The sequence below is a fragment of the Poecilia reticulata genome, chromosome 18, assembly GCF_904066995.2.
Source record: "Poecilia reticulata chromosome 18, P_reticulata-male-v2, whole genome shotgun sequence".
In the NCBI taxonomy this organism is placed as follows: domain Eukaryota; kingdom Metazoa; phylum Chordata; class Actinopteri; order Cyprinodontiformes; family Poeciliidae; genus Poecilia; species Poecilia reticulata.
This window is the reverse complement of record NC_088847.1, coordinates 21,653,762-21,679,919: the sequence shown is the minus strand read 5'-3', so window position 1 is coordinate 21,679,919 and position 26,158 is coordinate 21,653,762. Positions and strand designations below refer to the sequence as shown.

Below are 26,158 nucleotides of genomic sequence, written 5' to 3'. Positions count from 1 at the left end.
GGGTTTTTGATGATTATTTTCTCTATATTTGACCCACTAACAGATTTATCTGTTCTACAGATAGTTTTTTTTTTACCTCGGTTTAATCTCGCTGGAGACGATCAGACCCAGGATCAGTTTCCCTTTGCAGCGGCGGCTCTGCCAGCTGCGGTCCCGTGGCGCCCTCTGCTGGCTCATTCGCGGAGCTGCAGTGACATTCTGACCACACAGCTTTAAATATAGTGATTTATTTCATGCTAAAGCTCACACATCAACCAATATAAACCCCCGGGAAACAAAGAGCAGTAACAAAGATAGCAAAAGAATCATCAGTGAACAGTTTTTACAAAAAACAGCAGGAAGAACCCAGGTTCAGAGCGGATATGGAGCTGGGCTTCCTTCCACACAGCAGAGAGCGACTTGTTCTTAAAAAACAGAGAAACGACGGATACATTCAGTCCATTCAGCTTGCTACGAATCCAGGATCATCAAAGGTCTTTAAAACACGTTTATGGAGTGAGTTTCATGATAAATCCTGACTCTGCAACATTAAGGGGCATTGGAGGTAGAAAAAAGAATAAGGAAGTTTACGTTTCTGTCAAAGAAACTAATTTTGTAGAAAAACAAAAACAAGGAAATCCGTGAATTTCATAGGTCTAAGATTTTACGGGAAATCTCCAATTTTGAGGTTAGTTTTAGATTTTCTAGAAAAAGCACGGAGATGTTCTGAGCTCAAAAAAGTCAAAACTTTGAGGGGAAAAAACTTAAATTTTGAGATTCATTTCAAGAAAAAAAAAACTTGAGTTGAAACTCAGAAATTTCCATTGTTTCTCTAAAAGTGCTTTTCTGGAAAATTTCTGATTAATTTGGAAATTAGTTTTTTCTACCACATTTTTAACTTTTCAAAGTCAAACTTCTGGTTTGCTTCTAGGAAATTATTGAGAGTAAGCTAAATATTTCAGATTTTTTTCAAGCAAATTTTCAACTTTTCAAATTCTGTATGATTTTTTTTTTTCTAAAAAATTCTGAGACCAATCTGAAGATTTTTAAGTTCTTTCTAGAAAATGTTTAAAATTCATATTTTCATGTTTTTCTTTTAAAAAAAAGTGAAATTAATCTCAAAATGTAAGTTTTTTCTTTTAAATATTTGACTTTTAAACTCATAATTTTCCATTTGTTTTTCTACAGATTGTTGTCAAAATTTCTGAGTTTTTTCTAAAAAAAAATTCTAAGTTTATTCCAGCAAATTCTTCTGAAAACTTCCTGTGTTTCTTTGGCAGAAATTTGCTCCTCTTTCTCTCTTTCTTCAATGCCCCGTCACAGTTCACGGCAGCATGAATCAGCCTCTCCCCTCCTTTAATTTTTATTTACAGCAGTAAATTCCCGCTCTGCTCCAGCGGGTCTGTAAACGACCGGCGCCTCCACCTGATTGCATATCTGCATTTACAAGATTTCAAACACCTCAGAGAGTTTAAGCGTACAAATCAAGCAAAAATAAAACAAAAACGATCGTTTCCAGTGTCTGATCTCCAACCCAACACATAAATCTTTTTTTTTTTTTTTTTTACAGTAACTATGATGAATCCTATCATTAGTTATTTCACTTAATCTGAATGTTTCTCATGTTTTCTCAGGGGGTAAAAGTGCTGAAAACATTCTGTACCGCGTCAACAACACGCTTTGGTTTACATCCGCTTCAGTTAAAAAACGGAATAATTCAGTAGTACGCACATCTGTGTTAGTAGATGCTACAAATAAACTCTTTAACAACCATCCAGTAAGGGAAACATTCAGCGAAAACGAATAAACGACCACTGTCATGCTGACACTTCAGTCATCGTACCCTGCTCTGCCACTGGTTCAGTTTAAAACTGATTAAAATTCATCAAAAGCCATTTACAGACTAAAAAACTATTTAATGAATTCCTCTGCAGCAGCATAAACAAAGCGTTGGGCAGATTTAAGAGTCAAAAGCTTCATTTTTCCTTTATTAGAAAATGAAACGGAGGAAAAAAAAAAAAAGTTTTTGCAGAAGAAGGATCTGAATGCTTCCGTCCAACCGGCATGAACGCACCGAGGGGGAAATAATTCACCGCGCAGCATCTGGGAGACACATCCGCTCATTTACAAGAGGCATGACGCTCATTAAGAGAGACCAACCAAGCGGAGGAGGCGCGGGACGACTATCCGAATCCGTCGAGTCTCAAAAAGAGGCAAAGTTTGTCCAACGTGACGCGAACAGATGTGTCAAAAATACGAGCAGAAACTGGGCACTTTGTGGGAAACGCCACTCAGTCAGGATTTAAAGAAAGCTGCCGAAGCTCAAAGAAAACATCAACTAAGAAAACAGTTAAAATGATGCAATGTCGGGCTACTTGGAAGCAAATGTATGAAGAAATGTAGAGCGGATTAAAACTCACGCACAGTACTGCAGCGAACCCAGAGCCTGTTCTGCGTCAGTGGCGGATTGAATTAGTGTACGATTACTTTTGATTTCACTGAGTTATTAGACTCTAATATTCAATCAATTTCAGAAGAAATAAGTCAGAATTCTGAGAAAAAGTCTGAATACTGACAACAAAAAATCAGATTTATGAGATTAAAGTTTGAATTCTGACTTAAATCTCAGAAAATTCAGAATTATTAGAAAATAAAAAGCCAAAATTCTGAGAAAAATATTGATTTGGGTGTTTAAAGCTGGAATCCAGATTCTAATCTCAGAAGAAAAAAGTCAGAATTGTAAGAAAAAAAAAAACTTCAGAATTTAGATTAAATTCCAAAAAAATGTCAAACACCCAAATCTTAGAAACTCAGAAATTTCCACATTTTTTCTAACATATTTTTGACTTTGCACGCTGAGAAATGTATTTGTTTTCCGCCAAAAAAAAAAACAAACTAATCTTAAAATTTCAGTTTTTCTTAGCAAATATCATTTCATCATGCTCAGAAATGTGTTTTTTCTAGAAAATTTCTGAGTTTTGTCTTAGTTTTTTGGCGAAACTTTTATTATTTTTGTATCTAGTCGCCCTAATACGCTGTTGTAAATTTTAGAGCTAATAGATCATATTTTTAGTTTAATCCTCTGCAGAGCGACTTAAATCGATCAAAACAATAAAAAGCTAGTCAGCTAGAATAAAAATGAACCTGAAATGAAAGGAGTGTTTCTTTGTCTTTGGAGGAAGTCGGTTTGTTCTGCTGATTCCTTAGAGATGAACCGACTAACTTTCCTTGACGTCCGAAGGAGGAAAACGTACCTTTATATTCTGATTGTGGTGCTTCTGTTTTGTGAGACCAATTCATTTGCGGCTCTTTGGAAGACGTGAAACGTCATTAGAGGCTTTAAAAAGGAATAAAAACAGGAAACTTTGTGCATACCTGAGAGAAGTCAAAGAAACCGTCGCACAAACCGAACAGAAAAGTAGTTAAAAAAAAGAGACTCTGTTCTCGCAGACTTTGCAGTTACAATCTGTTTCATCAGCTCGATTTCTTCTTCTTCTTCTGACTCATCCGTCGGCCGCTGCGATGTGAAACGAAACGGGGCGAGTCAGGAGGGTTCTGTGGAGGGTTGGCCGTGTTCGGACCCCCTAAGGCAGACATGAACACACAGTCTCTGGTTCTCGCTTAAAAAAAATAAACAAAAAACGACCAACACAGGCGTTTTCACGTCCAGGCTACAGCTGTTCGGTCTCCTTAAGGCCAGCTCGATAGGAGACAACCGTCGCCGTGGCAACAGCAGATTAACTGGACAACTGTTTCCAGGAGGAAATGTTTTTGTTTTGGTTTTAAGACTTAAAGTTGGAGTAACTTTAAATTGTTTTTTTTTTTGTTTTTGTACATATTTGTTAAAACCGTCACTAGAGACAGATAATCTGGAGAAATACTGAAGAACAAAAACAGCCAATCAGAGCAAGGAGGAGGGCCTTAGCGCTGTCAATCACCCACATGAATGCGCTCCTAAATGTGTGAATGGCGGAGAAACAACCCACCATTACAGGAAAACCATTTATCTGCCGTCATCGATGGACTTGTTGAAATAAATCAAATAATTAAAACAATCTCAGTAATTTCTATTTGGATGATATTTTGTTTTTCTCTGCAGTCTGGTGTTTTTTTTAAATTCTTGTTTATGTTGCTTTGTTTATTTATATTAGATATTCAAAATGTCTTCCTGTTCCAGTGTTAAAATGTTTGTTAGAAATTAAAGTTCATTGGTCTGTGAGAATGTGTTCTTGCATTATTATCTCTATAACTTGATTAAGTTCTCAAAACAATATTATTATTTATCACGATAACGTCGGGATGATTTATCGCCCCAGACATTTTCACAAAGTTAATTTGTTGTTGTGATGAGCCAAATTGTTGGTGACTACGCTAACTAGCTTTAGCATTCACCGTGAGCTCTGCTGACAAGCTGTATTGTTGTACACAAGCATGATTGACAGCGCTAAGACCCGCCTCCTGTCTCTGATTGGTTGTTCCTTGTTTGCACTGAAACAATCTCGATTATCTGTCTCATAAACTGTCACAACATGATGACGGTTTTAACAAATATTTTTATAAAAGTGACATACTGCCTTAACGGAGCAGCAGGGTCCGGTTCCAGACTCTCAGTAGAACTTGTCGTCGATGCGGAAGTGCGGCCGCGACACGTCGTCGGGGTTCAGGAAGACAGAGATGGACTTCCCGGGGTTCTCCGTCACCAGCTGCTGCAGCCGCTGCGCCAGCTTGTCTTCCGACGGCGAGATGATGCCGTTGGCCGGGTGGAGTCCCGGCGAGCCATGTCCGTTGGTGGCGCCGCCCGCCAGCTCCTTCTTCAGCTGGCCCGCCTGCCGCGCCTGGTCCAAGGCGGCCCGCAGGTGTTCGCTGGGGTCAGAGCGCACATGGGCCAGCTTCCTGGCCACCAGCAGCGCCTGGCCGTCGCTCAGGTGCTCCAGCATGTTGCACTGCGGCAGGAAGTAGTTGGGGCAGTTCTTACCCAGGATGCAGTGCGCCAGGTCGTCCAGCAGACCCAGGAGGAGGCGGCCCGGGGCGTCGGGCTCGGGGCAGGACAGGTAGGTGGCGGGGAGTCGGTCGCAGGCCCAGAACAGGAGCGTGCGCAGGTGGTAGAGGCTGAGGCCGGACCGAGGCCGGGCCAGGATGCGGGACAGAACCGCCTTGGCCGCCTGGAAGGCCTGCGCCATCGGGAACGGGATGCACTTCTTCAGCTGGACCTGGACCAGAACCACGCAGGAGACGGGTTACAGTCAGGACTCACACAAGTTTCCCTCAGCAAAATTCAAAAACTTTTCAAGGTCAGTTTCAAATCTTTCCATCACCAAACATTGGAGACAAAACAACCGTTTCAGTTCACTGCTATTTGGTATCATTTATATTAATAATGTGATAAATAATATAAAAAAGATCCACATAAAGAATAAGTACTTTTTATGTTTTGAAGTGTCTCTCTCTCTCTCACACACCAGACTGGTCAGAGAACAAAACACTGATCTAAAGGTGATCATGCTTCCTTGAACAGGTCAGACAGGTTTATGGGCAACAACAAAACATGTTTGTTACCTTTTTTTTGCCCAAAATCATTTTTAAATATTGAGATTTTAGTCTGGTCAAGTTCCTCTTTCATATTCATATGAGATGTTTTAGGACCATTTGTCACTTTAAATCCAATTATGCTGTTGCTGGTCACGCCCCCCCCCCCCCCCCCCCCACACACACACACGCACGTGAAGACGGATGCAAACAGGTGGACAATTCTATGATCGTACATCTTTGAAAAGCAGAAGTAGAGCCTCCTGCACAACCAACAAGAATGCAGTAAGTGGTATCTGGATGGTAAGTCAACAACAAAACAATTGTGTTTTCCAGCAGCCACTGTACAGCACCTACAGCATTAAATCCAGCTGGCCAAGCATGCTGGAACTCTGCTTGGGTTGCTAGGTAACAGGCTGGGCTCGGCTGGGGTTGCTAGGTGATGGTGCAATGCCCGTCAGATGTAACTTAACATTTTCAAGGCACCAGGAAATCATTAACTTATTGCCAAAAGACGGCTGGGTGTTGTTTTTTAATACTTAGGTTTTTTTTTAGAAGCAGCAGAAACACAAACGGAAGAATAAAAATAATGCACAAAAATAAATTTTGCAGAATAGGTCGCCTTTAACAAAAAAAATAAAATCTTCCAATTTTAATAACGTTAACGTAGAAAATGTAAAACAGCCTTTATTGGATTACATGGATTTACCTGTCAATGAGTCATTAGAAATAATAAATAGTTCTGACACTAAATCAAGCAAATCTTAAGGTAAATTATCTTCCTGCTCAAATTAAACACCTTAAAAGAAAAATCTGGTAAAAAATGTTCTGAGTTTTGAAGCATTTAGCAAATATAAATAACTGAAGTTTGATGTGGTTCAACTTCAGACAATGATAAATATATGCTCATGTGTCTTTCTGTTAGGTGGATGAAAATATCTGTGTTCAACTATGTGGTACAGTTGTGAGAAAAGACGGCCTGGGCGTCTCCTGACCTCGCTGCGGGAGAAGGCCAGCCTCCACTCGCGGTCGGGCCGGCCGCCCAGCGGGGAGCAGCAGGGCAGCAGGTAGAACCCGGAGATGGCCTCCTCCTCCGTGATCTTACCGTCCCAGAAGTGGTTGGCCGTCAGCCAGCCCTGGGCCACGGCGGGCCAGCCCCGGAACGACACCACCGGCAGCAGGTCGTACAGGACCCGGCTGGAGCCCGCCTGCAAGAAGGACACACACACACACACGCACACACACACACACACACACACACACACACACACACACACACACACACACACACACACACACACACACGTGTATGGTTTTATCACCACGGCAACGCCCGCACAGAAACTATTATTCTGACGATTAATCGAGTGATCAAATAAAATGTTTAAAAAGTCCCGTTTTGCCGTTTCTGTTTTATTCGTTTAGGACAATGAACATTAATCAAATATGTTGGAATAAGCACAATAGATGAAGTTCATCCTTTGTTTTAAGACAATTAAGCAGAAAAAACCCCCAAAATAGTCAAAGAACAGATAGTTCAATTAAAACAAACAAAAAAAAAAACATCAACAAAAGAAAACATTTACACAAGAAATAACTAACCAACATTGAGAAAACCAGAATGAAACCAGAAAAAGACTCAGAGGAGACATTATGAGTGGTCTGCTTTCAGCAAACGTTCATGAGTAAAATGTTTTTGTACTTACACTGCAAAAACACAAACGGTAATTTTGGTCTAGTTCCTACTGCAAATATTTTACTACACTTGAAATAGGATAAAACTGTCTAATAAATGACTTCAGGAAGTCATAGGAGCTTGTTTAAGTTAATAATTTGTTAAAATTGCAGAAAAAATAAATTAAATAATCAGTTAAGTTGTACCTGGAGGATGATGGTGGTCAGGGGTCCGTTCCTCTCCAGCCGCTCCGGGGTCGGGATGCCTCTCTGCGGGCTGCGCCGCAGCTCCTCCACAGCCTCGCTCACCACCCCCCAGAACCAGTCCGCCACCAGGCTGGGCGAGAAGTAGCAGCCGTCCAGGGACTGAGGGGAGCCCAGCGACGGGATGGAGCCTTTACCTGCACAGCAGAGCAGCACGTCACCGGGAAACCTTTCAAAGAGCATAAAAATGTTTTTCATGTGTCCCATAAACTAATTAACGGGGTATTATTGTGTTTTCCAGTCACATTGTGCTGTTTTATAGCATAATCAAGTAACTATGTTAACTTCAGTTGTTATAAAAATGCTGTATGTAAAAGAAATTTTCTTTAGTAATATTACAAATGAAAATTGGGCCTCTGTCTCTTTAAGAAGCTCCTGCTCTTTCTGAAACTCCGTCTTCAGGAAGTCATTACACATCGGCTCCTCTGTTAAGCCTTTAACAGCATTTTTACTAGCGTTTCACTGAAGCAGCTCAGGAGGTGTTCGCTAATTGCTACTGGCTAGTCTGAAGGAGCTGAGTAGGGAGGAGCTGCTCCCAGAAGGCGGGGCTAGGTCCAACCAGGACAGCTGAACGGTTACCATGGTGATTAAAGGAAATATCCATGAACGCATCCAAGCAATACTTCAGGTCCGATTCACATTATAACATAACATATAACTCAAAAAGTTCATTTTATGATGAAGTTCAGAATGACAGTTTCAAGATGGACGCAACTTTTTAGCCTTTTAACCAAATTATTGCCATAAAATGTTTTTGACTATTCATGCCAACTCTAAAGTGACATGAAGCAAAATTGGATGACAAAACTGAAACTTGGCTCCAAAGAGTTCATTTTACATAAACGTTTTGGTTTTGGGATGATGTGCTGAACTCTAATGAATCAATTACCACAAAGCTGACAGATTTCACTGACCCCGTCTTATTTTATTCTATTTAATAATTAACAATCAGCACTACTGTGTGCAATAAATGTCAATAAAAAGCATCAAGGTTTGGGCTTGCACCAGGACAGGATGTGTTGGTTCAGGGGGTGTGAACACTTTGCAGAGAAAGGTGTTGAAATCTAATTATTCCACTGGGAACCATCGACCCAGGTGGATTTTTTCGTCTTTCAGGGACACATTTGGTGCGACACTTTCTGTCATCAAGCCTGATTTAATCAGTTCCCCTGCCTCGACAATTACAGCTCCCTGAAATCTGGTGGGAAATGTTATTACACATCCAGAAAATCCAGCTGACGCTTCGTCCCAAACTGCTAAAAATTAAACAGATTCATATCAATAAATGTCATTGCTCCCCCCTCCGCCCTCGCCAGCGTTCGGCAGATTGATTTTCTGGAGTAATCTGCAAACCGCTGCGTTATCTTGCACTTTCCGCCGCTTAGTTCTGCTTCATAAGTGGAACTCAGAGCCTTTCTGAGGGCTTTTATTGTGAAAAACGGCCCGTCTGCTGCGGGCCGTCGGCTGAAATTGCATCACAGCGTCGCGCATCAAAAAAAAACATGCGCTCAATCCAATCTGCAGCAACACTTTCATCTTTGTTTATTCCATCCAGTCGCTCGTCTTTCACTTCCTCCCTCTCTCACCCATCTCCTCCTCCTCATCCTCGTCTTCCTCGGCGGGGAGCCCGCTCTCCTCCTGGCAGCAGACGCTCCAGCGCGACAGGACGTTGGAGTCGCAGAGGCGCAGGCTGAGCCAGGAGTGGCATGGCGGCGAGCGCCTCATGTCCAAGGTCACCGGCTGGTTGCGGTCGTGCAGCTTCAGGGCAGGAACCAGCAGGGTGAAGTCCAGGTCGAAGTCGGCCCCCTTGGCGTACTCGCCCAGGTCCTCCGGGTTCAGGTCCAGGACGCCTTCCCGGGCGCCGCCGGACAGCAGCAGGTACTCGTTGGCCACCGGGAGGCGCTGGTCCACCTTCTGGACTAAACCTGGCAGGGTTGGAAGGGAGAGAAACAATTAAGAGCTTGGTGATTTCAGCAGAGGAGAATAGCTTCACCAAAGGTCATAGGTCAAACAGATCCAGCCGGTGCGCTCACTGACCAGCAGCTGCTTTCCCTGTTAACAAATCAGCATCGACTTTTGTGGTTTAGTTTTGTTATTTTGATTTTCCTTTCCAACTTTATGCAGCTTAAGGCTCAACTAAAAGGAGCTTTTTCTTTATTGCACTTTAGTGACATCTGCTGGTGAAGTTGTAGATTGCAGTTGGACCACAATGACTAAAATATTAAGTAGTTCCGGACAATAAATCAGTAACAACATTAATCATTTTAGACATGTGATCAATATCAATGGATAATACGCCTGATAGAATATTCAATAATTTCACTGAACTCCGATCCAGACCTGCACAGCATTCTGGGAAATGTAGGCAGAAGAAAGGCTTTAACCGCTCAGCCTCTCACGGCTAAGCTGGGTTAGTAACATGGACTAACTCACTCACTCATTCACTCACTCACTCTTTGGTTACCTAGCAACTCACTCACTCTTCAGTTACCTAGCAACGGCCTGCTGAGTAACTGGCGCAGCAGCAGTTTAAGGTTTGTCCACTGTGTCTCAACTGCTTCAAAATAAAAACTACAGGTGTAAAAACTGTGGATAAAACAGGGAAAGTCATGCCACCAGTCTGGCAATACTTCAGATAAAACAAAAGAAAACTAAAAAATAATTATCAACCAAAATTCTTATTCAAAAGTCTTATCGTTATACTAATAGTTTTGGGGCTGAAATGATTAATCGATTATTGAAATAAATTAGATATCACCTTGTATTTTAACCCACTGGCATGAAGCAAAAGTTTGATTTTTATTTTTATTTAATCAGGTAAGTTGGTTTAGAACTAATTCCGGCTTTAAATTTCCTGGCTTTTTAGCGACATCTGCTGGTCAAGTTGTAGACTGACCAGCAGATGCGTCAATTTTTTATGGCTATAAAAAAATCATGCCCATTGTTCGTCCATTCTGGGCTCCTGCACTAAAAAAAGCTTCATTTTCTGGCAGAGATAAATAGTTTGAGGTTTCAGAAAACACAGTTCTGAATAATGCATCGCCGTCAGAGCAGCTCGTTCCAGTAAACCTCACACAGCGGGACGTGAAGCATCTGGAAGAGGCACGAGATGCATCGTCTTCCTGTTGCAGCTTAAATCCTGCCAGTACCAGAACTCCCTGGAGTCTGAAACCACTCTCTCCTTCACTCTGAAAACGTTGTCAGAGAAGCTCAAGTCTCCAAATCCCTCCACGACTACTTAGCTGTGTTGTGTACTTTTCGGGCTCTGGGACAGTGGGAACCCCCCTGGAGTAAATGATCTCAGCCCATTTAAAAAGAGAGAACCGAGAAGAAAGCCTGATCTGACGGAGAAGTGGCCCACAGGCGACTGCTACCTGCTTCAGGTCGGAGGTGAAGCGCAGACGACGCAGGGGAGAGACGGTGAGGAAGGGTGTTCATCAGCCAGAGGGGATTTACGACAATCTTCCTCAAACTGTGGTCCGCCAGGTACTACATGTAAACAACCGTTAATTTGCCAGGACATTAGCGACGCTACAGCTAGCTTACTAAAGATAATAATAGATAAATGGAATAAGATCGAGTCACTTAAAAGAAAGCCTGAAGGTACCAGTGGAAAGTTTCTCAAGGTGAGTTGCAGAACTTTTGTTTTTGAACATTATTACGATACACAGTTCTGAGCTGCGCCCCGCGCTAACTAACTGCATCTGAACACCTAATATGACACTATGTTGGGATATCTACTGAAAATGCTTCTTTTTACTAATGCAGCTAAAGTCTATTTTTCTTTTAAATTACAAGTAGCAGCTAAGCACAGAAATTTGGCTCTATGTCATATGAAAATGATGCAGTTTGACACTTTATGTAACTGTTTTTAGATGAGATTTCCACAGAAAGCTCAAATCTTCAACAGAAAATGTTTTTTTATTTCATCGAAAGTCATGTCACAAACCTCCAGAAACATTTTACCCAGAAACACACATAAGCACACCCATCACTTATATTTGGCTAAACACAGGAAAGGTTTGCTTGTTTGTTTGTTTTTATTTTTTTAAAAAGATCATTTTTGTTGCTGAAAATGAACTAAATCATTTCATAGACCAACAAAAAAGATTCATAATTGGCCCAAAAAGTTAAATAACTGTAAAAACTAAAGCAAATGTCATACAAATGATGGTTTAATTAAAAATACCGTTTAATTAATCGTTTATCCAGCAGAAGAAGAATTCACAACAATACCATTTTTGTGTTTCAGTTGGAGAGTAAGAGCTAATTTTGGCTTCAGAGGAATTTCAAGCTGGTGATTTTGGTCCTTGATGCAAAAAGTTTGGACCCGCCAGAATCAAAGCATTTTATACACCGACAAAACGTTAAATAACTGTAAAGATTAAGGCTAACGTCATACTAATGTTTGTTTAATTAAGATATTAGTAGCTTAATTTATTGTTGTGGATGTAAACAAGGAAGAATTCACAATAAAACTATTTTTATGTCTTTTATAATGGAGATAAAATGTAATTTTGGCCCCTGAGGGCTTTCAACTTGGTGGATTTTGGAGATTATCTTATTACTATTGGCATCCATTTAATTAACATGTTTTGATGGCTTCACGTCATTAAAGGTAAAATAAAATCGAGCAAAAATAAAATGGAGGAACATCCAGAGATTGAAAATAAACCCTAATAGGAGTCAAACGGCATCTTATTTGACTGCATTAAACCAAAGCTTCCCGTCTCTCTCTTTGCATTTCTGTGCAGCTGTGTTCAACACAAAGTCGGATTTTATTCCGTTTCTTAGACGAACATCAAACACGTGTGAGCGTTGAGTGAAAGTGGTTCCAGTTTTAATCTAACATCTGAGCAGGAGAAATAAGACTTAATGAGCGGGACATTGTCTTCCCTGCTTCTTTGGATAAAAACAGCCGGAGAGCTTCGGAGGCGTTTTAAGAAAGAAAAACATCGTCTGAAAGTTGAACTGCAGGATCCCGGCGGTGAACGAAGAGCCTCTGGTGTTTGTTACGCAACTGATTTCAAACCCACCGAGAACTTTTAAACTCCAATCAAAGCTAAAGATCTGCTGCTTCTAAACAAACTTAGAGAATATTTAATTCTCCACGTACCAACATGACTCATACATGTTTATATTGAAGTACTTTTTATCCAAGGAGGTCAGTTCAGTCTAAAGGGTTAAAGAGCAGCAGCTGAATTCATTGTTGGGTTATTTTACTATTGCCAGTCCTCCAACCCTCAACCTTTGACCTTCTCATAATTAAAAATGTTCTTGTTTCCAATTACTTTAAAGAGAGCAACAGATTCAGTGATGAGGAAAAATGAAGTTATTCTACATTCACTGGTTTTACGCTTTATTTTTTCCAGCTCCAGGCTGTTTAAACTCATCGAGTTTAATGAGTTTCTACAGTTTAGGAATATTTCCAACTATTCCTAAACTTTAATTTGTAAAGTTAGGATAAAGCAGCACAGCAGATTTAACTACAGCAGCAATGGAGAGCAGATGTGATGGTTTTTTTCTTCACACCGATCAGAGATGAGGTGAAGTTTCCGGATTTTCAAACTGATTTGCAACATTTAAAACCAGCCAAGAGGAAAAAGGATGGATAAAAGCTAAAGAGGAAGAGCAGACATTAGATAACAGCTCAGCAGGTTTGCAGCAGAGTCTGCTCTGATTTATTTGATTTAATCAGCCTTTAATAAATTGGGTTAAATAGCCAAGAAATTAAAAAACCGTATCAATTAGCAAGCGCCACGCTTTCCGCCATAAGTTTGAAGTTCTTCCAAAAACTAATAAAAAAGAAATTGTAATTTTTTAATTGAAAACTGTTAAACAGGTCAGCAGGACAAACCAACACACACACACACACGGAAACACTCCCAGCGCCGGTCCCGGCTGCTTTCACAGCCACGGATTAAACCCTAATCCTGTCACGGATGTACGTCTCCAGGAGAGGACGCCTTCCCGGCCCAAAAGACTCATTTTGTGTCCCATCAAAGGGAAACCCAGGCAGAATTTCAGTAAATTATAATCATAAGTTATGCTGAAGTGAGGTGAATTTAAACTCGCATTACAGCAGCGACAGTCATTTCTACAGCCTCCATTTAACTACCAAGCGCCCAACAGGGAGTGATCGCTAAGAAACCTGTTGATTTACCTCAGAGTGAGACGCAAAGACAGTTATTACTTCAAACATCCATACTTTGACTAGAAACTAAGCATTTCCTTAATATTTGTCGTTTAAAGAAGGAAATCCTCCATATCCATTAGACCAGGCATGAGGCTCTTTAGCCCAGGCTGCAACTAGTGATTATACTTATCGATTAATCAATTATTCACACGATTAAGCGGCACATTCTGCAGATTTTTCATCTAACCACTTAAAGCTGCAGCATGTAACTTTCATTTAAAAAATGTTTTTTACATATTTGTTGAAACTGTCACCATGTCGTGACAGAATGAGGAATAATCTGTGAAAAGATCGATCTCCTCCACCTCCTCCCTGAGCCAAAAACACCCAATCAGAGCCAGGAGGAGGGGTTTAGCGCTGTCAATCAACCTCATGCACACACTTCTAAATGTGCTAAAGGCAGAGAAACAACTTATTACAGGAATACAGTTTATCCGCTGTCATCAGTGACCATGCTAACTAGCCTTAGCATTCACGACATTCTGCACTAGCTGCAGCAAAGAGGAGAGCGGCAACCACACAGGCATGATTGACAGTGCTAAGACCCGCCTCCTGGCTCTGATTGGTAGTTTCTATTTAGCACTGGGAGCTACATTTTTTCACAGTCTAATACTAAACTGTCACGGCATTGTGACATTTTCAACAAATATGTAAAATATGTTTTGTAAAAGCTACAAACTGCAGCTTTAATCTCAAATTAATGCGGTCGTGTCCAAACCTTTTAGCACGAGGCCAAAAATGTCACGTGGGGCCACAAAATTTTTATGCTGTTTAAAAACATTATATTTATTTTTATCGGCTAAATACACAAACTAAACATTCGATATTTTAATGAAATAACCAAAACAGACTTCTGTAGACGGGGTGTGTAAGTTGTAGATTTAAAACAAAAAAAAAAACGGTCCTGCAGTTTTGCAAGAAAAAAACAGCAAAGCAAATGCTAAATTTTTCATTTGGTTCTGAATTTTTTTTGTTGTCTTTTTAGCAACAAGGACAGAATATGGCTACTCTTGCTTCATTCTGACAAATTTATTAAACTTGTCAGAATAAATGCCCAAAACTGCATTTTAGTCAAAGAATCTGAATGTTTTTGGTCCCTATTACTAAGAAATTAAATGAAAAGCAGAAAACTTGGATGAATATCTTGTGTTGTAAATTACAATTTTCATTTTAATCCTTTTCAAATCTGCATCAACTACATGAGCTGTGATCAAGGGCCACCCAGTGTCAATCTGGAGCCATAAATGGCCCCTGAGCCGCACTTTGGTCACCCCTGAGTTAAAGGGAGAGTCTAAAAGTTTCCAAAGTGACCATAACAAATTAAAACAACAGATTTTGGTTCCAGACACTTCAACTGCTTGAAGAAAAAACCTAAACTGACAGAACTTACGATTCACAAAAAAGTAACATAAATAGCCACAACATTGGCTCTTGAACGCCGACCCCCAGTTTAAACAACAATATGCAACATAAACCCCCAAACTTCAACTCCAGTCTAATTCAGACTGATCAGCTTCTCCGTCTCCTCGCTGCTCATGATTTCACACTATGGCAGGAGATTAACTCAGAAACAGATGCTTCAGAAAAGGCCTGCTCTGTGTGTGTGTGTGTGTGTGTAAGTGAGATCGGGATGAGAAATGACAGACGTGGTGTGTCTGAACCTCCTGCAGAGAGGAAGCCGTCGGTGTCATTTCGGTTCCTCTCTGCTGCTTTGATCTCGGTAATGCCGCCGTTTTACCCGTCGCTAAATGACAGTGAATTATCAGCGAAGAGGAGAAAAACCACGGCGGGTTGAGACTTTTACAGCAGCTCTGTTGCCCCCGACTTCTGTAATTGAAACTGTTTTGCAGACGGTAGCTGTTCTCCAAGTCTCGATTGACTACTTCTTTAGATTCTCTACATAAAGTGGATGTTAAGACAAACGATACAGATTTCACATGGAAGAACAGAAACACAAAAAGAGTTTGAGACGCCTCAGCTGGGAGTAAGCTGAATTATTTATCTTAAAGAAATTAAATACTGTCGTCACTCATCAACCAAGTGATTCAGTGGACAGGAAGTATATCCAGTAGCAGTCAGTGTTGCATTGACTCTCAAGAAGCCTCTGACTAAAGACAGTTTCTGCAAGGCTCATTGATTCTCAGTACATCCTAAAAGCATAACTGTGTTTTTGTGTTAAAACATTTTTAAAAGTTACAAAATGTGGAGGTGAACTAGCTGGCATCATAATTTGGAAATAAAATCGTGTGATTTATTTCCAAATTATGGAAATAATTTGGAAATATTATTTCCATAATTAGGCCCGTTGGCCCTCAATGAGGCCCGTTGGCCCTCAAACCCAGTTCAATGCATCAACTGAAAGCCTAGCTTAATCCTTCTTTACCGTCATTGTTACTGGTGTATAAAAGAATTAAAAATTTTAAGTAAATTAATAACACTTAGCCTGGTGGGGGGCAAGTTAAGCCTGGTGGCCTGCCAGGCTTAAAGTAAACTGGAGGAAACCCTGAGTAAGGTAAACTCAATTCGACTGGGGACCGAAGTTACATCTGTTACATTTTCAGCTGCTGCAGTTCGCTTTCACCTGTTCCCCTCCTCGCCTGTGGGGGCGCTGCACCAAGAACCACTGAAGGAAACAACATGAAAAAGGAGTAGCGTCAGGTTTTAGTGGTTGTTGGCTTTCTCTTTTGTCTTTGTTAAAAGATCAAGCGTAATTTCTCTCACTAGCGCTAGGCTAGCTCGTTTGTTTTCAGTTGCATTTACCCAGAATGCCCTGCACTGTAGTCTACTTCCTGCTTTTGGAGTTTGGCATTTAAGTCACACCAGAGTTTACTTCAACCGAGCCGAGACGCTGGACTTTAGGTGGACCATAGTTTGTGTGTTTGGTCTACCTCAGAGTTCACACTTCCCCAAATAAACCAGATTTTATAGACAAACGGACTGGAGTTTGATTAAAGTGGACCAAACATGGCTGGTGTGAATGAAACCTTGGTTTTATTTAGCTGTAGAGTTGGACAGAGAGATGCTAGAGTTGGGGATATCATCCATTCCTCTGTCTCTGCTCTGCATCCATTCAACCTCGTCTTCAACTTCTTTGGCTTTCCTAATCAGCTTCTCCCAGTTGTAAAAACAACAACTTATTGGAAAATGTTCAAACAGAGGAAATCAACAGTTTTTGAGTCAATCTGAAGACGACCCAAACTAGACTAACCAACTATCCGAGGTACCGATGAGGATTTTTCATTTTTCACTCAGATAAAAGGTCAGACGGTCCCGTCATCCTCCGATAGCGGCTAATCGTTTCACACGCTGCCTCAGGAACACTTGGAGATTTTTAAACCCTTAATCATCTAATTGAAGACTCTGTCAAACGATGTCATGCGGTGTCAAAACCCCAGTCATGTTCAATTAGGAGCCGAGAAGACTCCTTAAACGACGGATCAGATGTGACATCTTTCGCCTTGAGCCACGGAGACGCTGCTTGCCGGTTCAATCAGAGACAGCTGTGCGATCTGCAGCAGGAGGATGCGAACTCATCAGCATCTGCTGGGAGATTCGCCGACACGCCGGCTTCCCCAACCGTAAAGACTCAACGCCGCTGTCAGCACAAACAACAGCGTTGGCTCTGATTGGGCTCCGTGTCTGGGCTGATGAAAATTGTAGCACAAACAAAGAGCGGCTGATCAAATGAGGATTTTGATTCGTCTTCTGGTCCCAGCTGCCGAGCAAAGATGTGCTCCCAAATCGGAAACGGCGCTAACAGAGGGTTAGCTGGGCGTGCGATAATAAAGCGGAGGCTGGTTTCTGGCGCCCGGCCCCTCGACGCCTGAGGCGCAGAACGTCTGGATCAGAAAGTCGCCTCCGTAAAGGGAGAAAATCTGGAATAAAAAATGACTTTTTTCCTTTGAATGAGGTGAAGGGTTTTAGCAGAAATATTCAGCGGTCGGGTCATTCTGCACAGAATAAGAAGTTCTAATTGGCATCCACTCATCATAATAATCGTCTTAACGATTCAAATCAAGGTTCAAAATTTGGAGTAAATTAAATCAATTAAACATTTAAAATGTCCTTTTAAGTTGCCATTTTGGGCTGGTTCAGAATCCTAATCAGCATTTTTGACCAAAATTGTGTGAACAATCAAAGGACTTCACTTCCAAGCGTAAAAAGGACAAAAGAAAAAAGCAAGTATGTGTATTTAGAGGCATTATTTTACATATAAAAAAATAAAAACTACAAGTTGTAACAGTACAAATATGCTAAAACTGTTTCTGTGGAAGCCGACCTGAAAGGAAAAGTCTAAACAGTTAGTGTCCAGGATGTGTGGGGTCTGCAGAGAACTGTACAAGCTGAGGATTCTGTATATCTATAAAATAAGCAACATTTTGTAGCAACATCACCTAATAAAAAGACATCTGAGCTCAAGAACAATATATTTATTCTTTTTAATCTTTTACTTAGGTTATTGTTTTTTAAAGCATGAAAAGCGCCTCTGTCGTCCATCATTGTTTGTGCATTTCGCTTGTGCGTCAGATTTACAGGTGTACCAGAAACACAAACACAAAGGTTCCACTCAGAACTTTCGTATGTAAAAACAAAAATGCGTTAAAATCGATGTAATTTTTTTTTTCTCTTTCTCACTGTTAATTCAATGTCACTTGCTATTTTTATTTTAATTGTGTAAAGCACTTTGAAATGCCTTGCTGCTGAAATGTGCTATACAAATAAAATTTGATTGATTGATTGATTAAATGGAATTAACACGTTAAAGTTCCAGGTGTATTTTTTCTTCAGTTTTCTGAATTTTCTTTAATTCACCTTCTTCACAACTAATCACATTTTAACCTGCGAAGTTGCCTCACTGGGAGTAGAAAAAAAAAAAATCACAGAAGTTGATTTTTCTTTCACCTGATTTTGATTTTTAGCATAAAACTGCTAGAAATAAAAAAGAGGAAATCTCTCTGGACATATCTGGTTCTCCTTGCAATGCAGTTTAAGCTTTTAATCTGTTTTTTGATACAAACGTCCATCCCTGGAACCAAGCAGAAAGATGTTGATGACTTCTGAAGCTCTGATCGAAAGCAGCAGTCTTCCCGAAGCTCAGAGAGAGGATGACCTCCGAACTTCTCCTCGTTCTTCCACCAGTGGGGATCTGCTTCTTCTTCTTTTTCATCTTAAAAGATTTATACAGTAGCCCCCCAGAAGGCAAACCGAATTGTTTACCCAAACATGAGGTAAATAAGAGCATGAGAATCTGTCAGGCTGTGAGGAAAATCACCATGTCTGTTTGCGAGTTTAATCTCCTCTCCTGCCTTTTCCTTGACAGCCCAAGTGAGAATCCGTCAGCAGCTCAAACTTTAGAAAAGAGCAGCCCAGCGCGCTGAAATACGGCTCCCCCAGATCAGGACGATATCTGCTTCCTTTCATCGAAGCCGCCGCACGTTCGGCGGCTTTACAAGCCCAGAATCTAAACGCAAACTTTCCAACTGTTCAAAGTGTCAAACTTTTATTTGTTCCCTCCTTCGCACCGGTGAGCCGCTGGTGATTGAGCCGCCTGCAAGACCTGAAGGAGCCGTCAGGAGATGTTCAAGAAAATGACGGGAGCAGCAAAGAGGCTCCTGCTGGGGCAAGGGAGTGATGCGTGTCTGCGTGCGGCGGCAAGAAGATGAGAAAGGAGAGGCTGGATCCCAGTTTGATTTGTGCCGTTTCTCACTAGGTGAGGCGAGGAAGAGAGAAGAGCGATCCATCAACCAGCAAAAACTGCAGAGGAAAACCGGCTGATAAGATACGGAAACTCTGAGCATGAAAAACGGCTTCTGAACAAGCCGTCTTTTAACGTTTAACTGGTTTATATCAACACCAACGAGAGAGGCCAGGAAGATGAGCGTTAGAAGACAGAAAGGAGAAACAGTGCCACCTGTTGGACAGATACGTCCTCTTCTGTTTTTAACTTGCAGCAAAAAGCTAAAACTTGCCATCAGTTTTCTGAGGTTTACAGCAAAGTTTGTGAAGTAGATTCAAATCAACACAATCTATATACGAGGGTTACTGGGTTTAATTTAATATTTATTTATCCAGGTGTGTTTATCTCAGATACAGATACTCCTACATCGAATAAAACAGGCGACAATAAAAGATAACTTGTTTCCTTTTACTGTATCTACATTGACAACCACTTTGTCATCTGTCTGCAAAACGTTTCAAATGATCCTAGAAAAAGCAGCAAAGCTCCCCATTCGTCCCAGTAAACTAAAACAAATTCCTAATAAACCTGGAAAATAAATACAACACTGTAAACCTTATGAGCAAATACACATTTCTACAGCTGCAACATTACAGTGGCACAAGCTACAAGCAATAACAAGCAGAAACAGAAAAAGAGACGACTTGTTCTGGCTCGCTGGTTATGTTCTTTACTTAGAAACGGCTCAAATCAGAAATGCAGCGGAGAACATTTCCAGAACTCACAGAACCGGTGCCGATTTATTTACCTCTGGAGTCAGAAAGTAACTCTGGGAAAGACACCAAACCCGACCTAAAAGTGTTCCAGCTGCGAAATGGAAAACCAGAGAGAAACGCTGCAGACCGGACTGATTAAACCCAATGACGGCGTATTTCTTCACAGAACTGCAACCTTAACATGTGCAACAACCCAGTCATATCTGGAGGGACGATGTTTATCTCTATGGGCTGAAACACTTAGAAACATTTAATTTCACTAAAGCATTTTGACATAATTTCTTAATTTAGCACAAAAAAAAAACAAAACAAAAAAAACTGTGAAGCTCCTTCAGTGACTGTTGCATCCCAGGTGCACAAAGGAGCGTTACCACAGATCCTTCCTCCCAGCAGCTCAGGAAGTTGTTTTCATTCCTGCTGTTATTTACATGGTTTTAATATTCTATCACAATGTATCTACCCCAAAGATACATACCTACCTAAACATTACGCATTCAAAGCAAAAGCAGAATATTTTAAAACAACTTAAAACTGTAGCAAACAAGGCTGGACAAGAAGAACCAAAGCTTTCCCTGCTACTGATCTTCAGGTAAAAACCTGAAGATCAGTCAGAGTGATTAGCATCTGAGCCTCACCAAGTTTCAATCAGATTTGTTCTTAAATTGACCAGAAAAAGGCAATAATCGCATGAGATACTGTTTGCAAGGATTTATACGCCTAACATTTTGATGTGTAATGACGGCACTTGGAAAAATTTAATGATTAAATTGTTGATTTTTTGTGTTTTTTTGATGTAAAGCACTTTGAACTGCGTTGTTTTTGAAATGTGCAACACAAATAAACTTGATTTATTAAAAACTACGTAATAACCAACAGGACTCATTGCCCTAAAAACTACAGTGAGTCCTTATCAATTATCTGACCTATGTAACTTTACACTATGTAACTTTTATTTAAAATATATTTTTTACATATTTATTGAAACTGTCTCCATTTTGTGACAGTTTGCTATGAGACAGATAATTAGTGAAAAGATCGATCTCCTCCACATCCTACCTGAGCTGCTATTGTCATCTGAAGAAATGCACCAGAAACAGCCAATCAGAGCCAAGAGGCGGGTCTTAGCGCTGTCAATCATCCGGATGAACGCGCTGATACACATTTAAAGGTGGAGAAACATCTTACTGATACAGGAAAAACGTTTATTCACCGTCATTGGTGGCTATGCTAAATTGCCTTAGTATTCACAACAGGCTATGCTGGTGGGGAGAGAGCAACTGTGAGAGTGTGAGCGGCACGTATAAAGCATGATTGACAGCGCTAAGACCCGCCTCCTGCCTCTGACTGGTTGTTCCCAGTTAGCATTGGGAGAAGGCACATTATTCGTCTCATCCATCCAAAAAATTGCTTATTTTTACCGAGCATGTTGAAGATGAAGTCCTTGGCAGTGTGGACCTCTAAGGCGGTCTGGTCTCCAAACTCCCCCTGCTCCAGCAGCACCAGCTCCGACACCTGGGCCGACAGCTGCTCCAGCGTAGCCCCTGAGCGGAAGTCCACTTCGGACAGCTTCTTAACGGGGGCCGGCGAGCGCGGCGTCACCGCGTTCATCAGCGACTCCATCTCAGCAACCCTGAGGACCGAAGAAGAAAAACAGGAAGCTTTGTTTAAGAAGAAAGAGTTCCACCCATCAATTACACTTATTTATTCCTTTTTACTTATTTTAAGTAATTAAAAGAAAGGTTTTGACTGAATAGTTACCGTTTCTGAGAGTTTCCATGTACCAAAATAACACAATGAATTTCCCTCCATCTAAATAAAGAGCATTTATTGTTTTGACTTGTTATGTGCTGCCTGGTGTTAATCATGAGACTCAGAGGGCTGCTGGTGCAGAAGAACAGAGAATCATAACACATTAAACCAAAAGAGAAATGAACATAAAAACAACGTTTTGTGATATTTATACACGTTAAGGCTCTGTTTCTGTTAATAACTCAGCCTTGTAATCACAATGTGTTACAAAAATAATAAGAATTTTAAGCCTATTTTGTCATTCTCCAACTATTATAGTTAATTTTTTAGTAGAATGTGGGGAGATTTTTGCAGACTTGGTGGTTTGGTTTAATCTTAATGGTTCCAGTTTGAGCTTGAATCCCAGCATTTTAACTGTGAATGAGTATTAGTGAGTATTAGTGGGCTCCCTGCATTTGAGGTTACAGTACAGGCAAAAGTATAGCTTTGTAACATTAATAAACTTTTATATAAAAAACAGGCAAAGAGCAACTAAGAGTAGAACATTAAGAGCACTTTGTGAAAGTTTCAAGGCAATATAACAAAGTCAAACTAATGTCAATTTTTTGAGCATTCATGCATTTATTACACCAGAATTTTGTATTTTCTACAGGTAGTCAGTGATTTGTTCACAATTATGCAGGTATCGCTTTTGCTTGTGCAACATTTTCTACCACCTTTTTCCCTCCACTAAACTTTCTGTAAATATGCTTAGGTACAGCACAATAGACTGTGTGGATTTTCCTCTTTGTGGATAATTAGCTTTGTTCCGTATGATTTTCTAAACTACAAGAGGGTTAGAAAATCAAGCCTCTGAATAAAAAATATTTCTTAATCTTATAAGATCTTCTAATTTTCTGAGAAAGTGAATTTGGAGTTGGCACAATTACAAAAGTACAACTAAGGCTGTACTTTAGTAATATAGCACTTAATATCTTGAACCGAGTTGCTGAAACAAATGAATAATGAACCAGCTCTATGGTTTCAATTCACCTCAACGTGATCTTTGCATAATTTAAAATTTGTTATAGTATTATATTTAAAAATAAATCGTTTTTACGTACACCTCTTTAGGCTTGTCGTTAATAAATCTATCATAAAAAAATTATTCTATTTAAGGATTCTCAAAAACTTTAAATTTTGACAACCGTGTCTTCAGTCAGAGGTTTCTTCCGATTCACTGTAACACAGTCCGCTACTGTAGATGGTTCCTGCCCACAGCCATCAGCATGTACAATGACTCCATATATTATATAAAAGTTACAGCGACATTTACCTTCCCTCTGGGATTGATACAATATGTTTAATGATGATCTACACATCTTCAACCTGGTTTACATATTTTGTTTACGTTGCTATGGAAACGTGAATTCTCCCAGCAGCGTAGACGGGCACGTGAGGCGACGGTTGGTGGAGTTAGCGGATTAAATGTACCGAGAGCTAAACGAGTCCAAAAACATTTTACGTAGCAGAACGAAAACTTTTACCTGAAGGTTCAGAGTTGAAAACAGGATGTTGGGTCTGAAATGGGAAACTGTTGTTGAAAAGTGTAACAAAATAATTAGGGGCGGGGGAGAAAAGTTGTAAACAAAGTTAGTGTCGCGTTGGAACGCCAAGACGGCCTCTGCCCCTTTAAACTGGGTCAATTAGCGAGCCAGCTGCTAAGCTATTAGCCGACAAAATTAGCCTACCTGCTGTCCAACAGTTGACACCTACTACACCTTTCATACAAGAAATGGTCTTGAACTGTTGTAGCAACAGTGCTAAAATAGCTACAATATCTCTAACACACAGCTGGACGTGTTGCATCCAGGCGGCACCCAGAAAGAGCTAATTTAAGATATTAGCCAACTAGCTTTGGTAAATTAGCACTATAGCTAACATGTCAGATTTGACATGTTAGCAAACAAACACACATCCACAGTCACATACAGATGCGTGTATCCCCACACGCGCACGCGGCTTCGTTTAGCTTCAAGGCGACACACGCACACACTGATCCATGACAAATGATTAGCCGAGAGGCTAAAAGCTGCTCTCCAGCACACACAAACACACCCTTTGAAAACGGCGAAGTGCGGCACTTTCTTCGCTATCTCCTGCCTCTGCTGCTTTTCTGGTCCCCGAGCTCCAATCCGCCTTCCTCAGCTGTCATTTCCAACAGGATCCGAGCGCCACCACCGCTACCACCTTCCCCCTGGCAACACCGTCCCACAAATCATGGTCCTACTCAAAGGATCCAGGGATTAGCCAGCATGGGTGGTGGAATGCAGTGGAGCGTACGCCCCACGCTGAGTGGAGAAAAACACACACACGGGTGTCTGAGGTCAGAGTTATGATTGAAAACGGGTCTGTGTCCCTGTGGAGAAGATAAAATGCAGAGTTCAGGTTTGGCTGGAGGAGGAACTGGGAGGTTTCATGGTTCTACAGCAGAGATGATGGACATGGATGCTGATCCAAAGCTGTCAGCATGTTTACAATAAGTGAGGAAAATGCTATTTAATATACAAGCGATTGTCACACCTGCTCATAAAACTAGATCCTATTATGGTAATGCTGCTGGAATTAGTGGAATCCATGCCCTGGAGATTTGATGAATGTGTGGGAATTATCTGAGGGCAGAGGAGGACAGGCTGTTCATTAATCCAAGTAATAGCACACAGTTATTGTAATGTTTTTCCTGAGCCTGATTTTATTATTTAAAACACAACTATGGGGAATTTAACTTGTTGTTAAATCTAATGCACATCTTTTGCAGCAATTACCTACAAATACGGTGGTAATTGGGAAAAGTGTAGATAGAAAAAAAAGTAAATTATTGCAGAAAACTGACAAATATTTTAGATTAATCCCAGAAATTTTCCAAAAAAAAAAAAAAAGTGTACATTTCTAAATTTGAAAAGTCGAAAAATGTCTAGAAAAAAATTACATTTTTTTGGATTAATCTCAGAATGTTTTTCTAGAAAGACAAAAGAAATAAACAGGGAAAATTGTGGGGGGTTTTTTAGATTAATTTCACAAATTTTCTAGAAAAAAACCTGGAAATTTCTGAGTTTCAAAGGCTGAATTTCTCAAAAACCTTTTTCTAGAAAATTTCTCAAAGTACTCTTAAAATTTATAAAAAATTTTCTTGGAAACTCACATTTTCAGACCCTGAAATGTCCTTTTTTTCATCAAAATTTCTGTGAATTTCTTGCATATTTTTGACATTTGAAGCCTATATCAATATTTCTAGGTTTTTTCCTCAATTTTTGAGATTAAGCTAAAACTTTCAAAATTTTTTTTCTTTTCAAACTGTGAAGCCTCCAAGTTTTTTCAACTTTTGGATTTTGGAAATTTTCTTGTATTTTTCTAGAAAATTTCAGAGATTAAGCAAAACAATTCTGGGATTTTTATCTTGCAATATTTCAACCTTTTTCTTGTACATTTTTGACTTTTCGAACTCAGAGATTTTCTTGTTTTTTCTAGAAGTTTTCTGAGATTAATCTAAATTTTCTGAGTTTTTTGGTGGAAATGTACAATTTACCCCTTTTTTATCTACAATAGCTCTAACTGGCTTTCACAACTTCTACTTTTTCCTATGTTTTTTTATTTTCTATCAAAAACAATCAGGGAAAAAAACAACACTTCTTGCTTTCTTGACACCCAGCATGTCCAACACATTTCTAAGATTAGCTTTACTCTGTATTTCTCTTATTTTTGTGTTTGATCAGATAGGAACCGCAGGCATGCTGTGGCTTTGTTACCCAGAGTTTCAGTCTCCAGCTCCAAGTCTGTTCTTGTTCTGCAGAGTGAGTGAGACAAGAGCGATAAAAGACTTGGACTGACTTGGATTATAGGGGAAAAAATACTGTGTGATATCCTTTAATTGAAACAAATAAAACAAAGAAACCAGGAAAATGTTTCTGAGTATATATATTTGAGCTTGTATAATTTGTGGTTTATTTAAAAAAATCCACAATAATTACACTTTTTTTAAACCAACTACGAAACAAGCAACATACATTACATTTTGTCAAATTATGTCATCAAAATCGTCAAGAAGAATAACTATCAAATATACACTGCTCAAAAAAATAAAGGGAACACTTTAACATTTAAGTGAACACTGAAGTGTTCCCTTTATTTTTTTGAGCAGTATATATTACTGTTCCAGTTGTTTTTAATGAAAAGCAGTAGAAACAAGTGAGTTTTTTAGCCTTGATTTAAAGAAACTCAGTGTTTCAGCAGTTGTGCAGTTTTCTGGAAGTTTGTATAAAGCAGGGATGTCCAAAGTGC

At 40.2% G+C, this 26,158-nt stretch overlaps 1 protein-coding gene across 4 annotated transcripts; it reads right to left on the bottom strand.

Moving 5' to 3' along the window:
* Positions 1 to 211: 211 nt before the first annotated feature.
* tmem102 (transmembrane protein 102) lies at positions 212 to 24,534 on the bottom strand. Of its 4 annotated transcripts, XM_008435586.3 has the most exons (7): positions 23,939 to 24,534; positions 21,511 to 21,722; positions 9,030 to 9,368; positions 7,387 to 7,580; positions 6,501 to 6,713; positions 4,551 to 5,189; positions 212 to 3,563 (listed from the first exon to the last, which is right to left on the bottom strand). In XM_008435586.3, the coding sequence occupies exons 2-6, from the start codon at positions 21,710 to 21,712 to the stop codon at positions 4,587 to 4,589; spliced, it is 1,551 nt and encodes a 516-aa protein (XP_008433808.1). In that variant the 5' UTR covers positions 21,713 to 21,722; positions 23,939 to 24,534; the 3' UTR covers positions 212 to 3,563; positions 4,551 to 4,586. The 4 variants fall into 4 exon arrangements, with proteins under 4 accessions (XP_008433808.1, XP_008433805.1, XP_008433810.1 ...); XM_008435583.3 differs by having other exon boundaries at positions 212 to 5,189; positions 23,939 to 24,533; XM_008435588.2 differs by lacking the exon at positions 23,939 to 24,534 and adding an exon at positions 23,368 to 23,929 and having other exon boundaries at positions 212 to 5,189.
* Positions 24,535 to 26,158: the final 1,624 nt, after the last annotated feature.

Coding starts and splice junctions, on each gene's coding strand:
- tmem102 (XM_008435586.3), bottom strand. CDS start 21,712: ATGGAGTCGCTGATGAACGCGGTGACGCCGCGCTCGCCGGCCCCCGTT. Junction 7,581..9,029: donor GGATGAGGAGGAGGAGATGG/GTGAGAGAGGGA, acceptor TCTGCTGTGCAG/GTAAAGGCTCCATCCCGTCG. Junction 5,190..6,500: donor TGGCCTTCTCCCGCAGCGAG/GTCAGGAGACGC, acceptor GTTCTGGTCCAG/GTCCAGCTGAAGAAGTGCAT.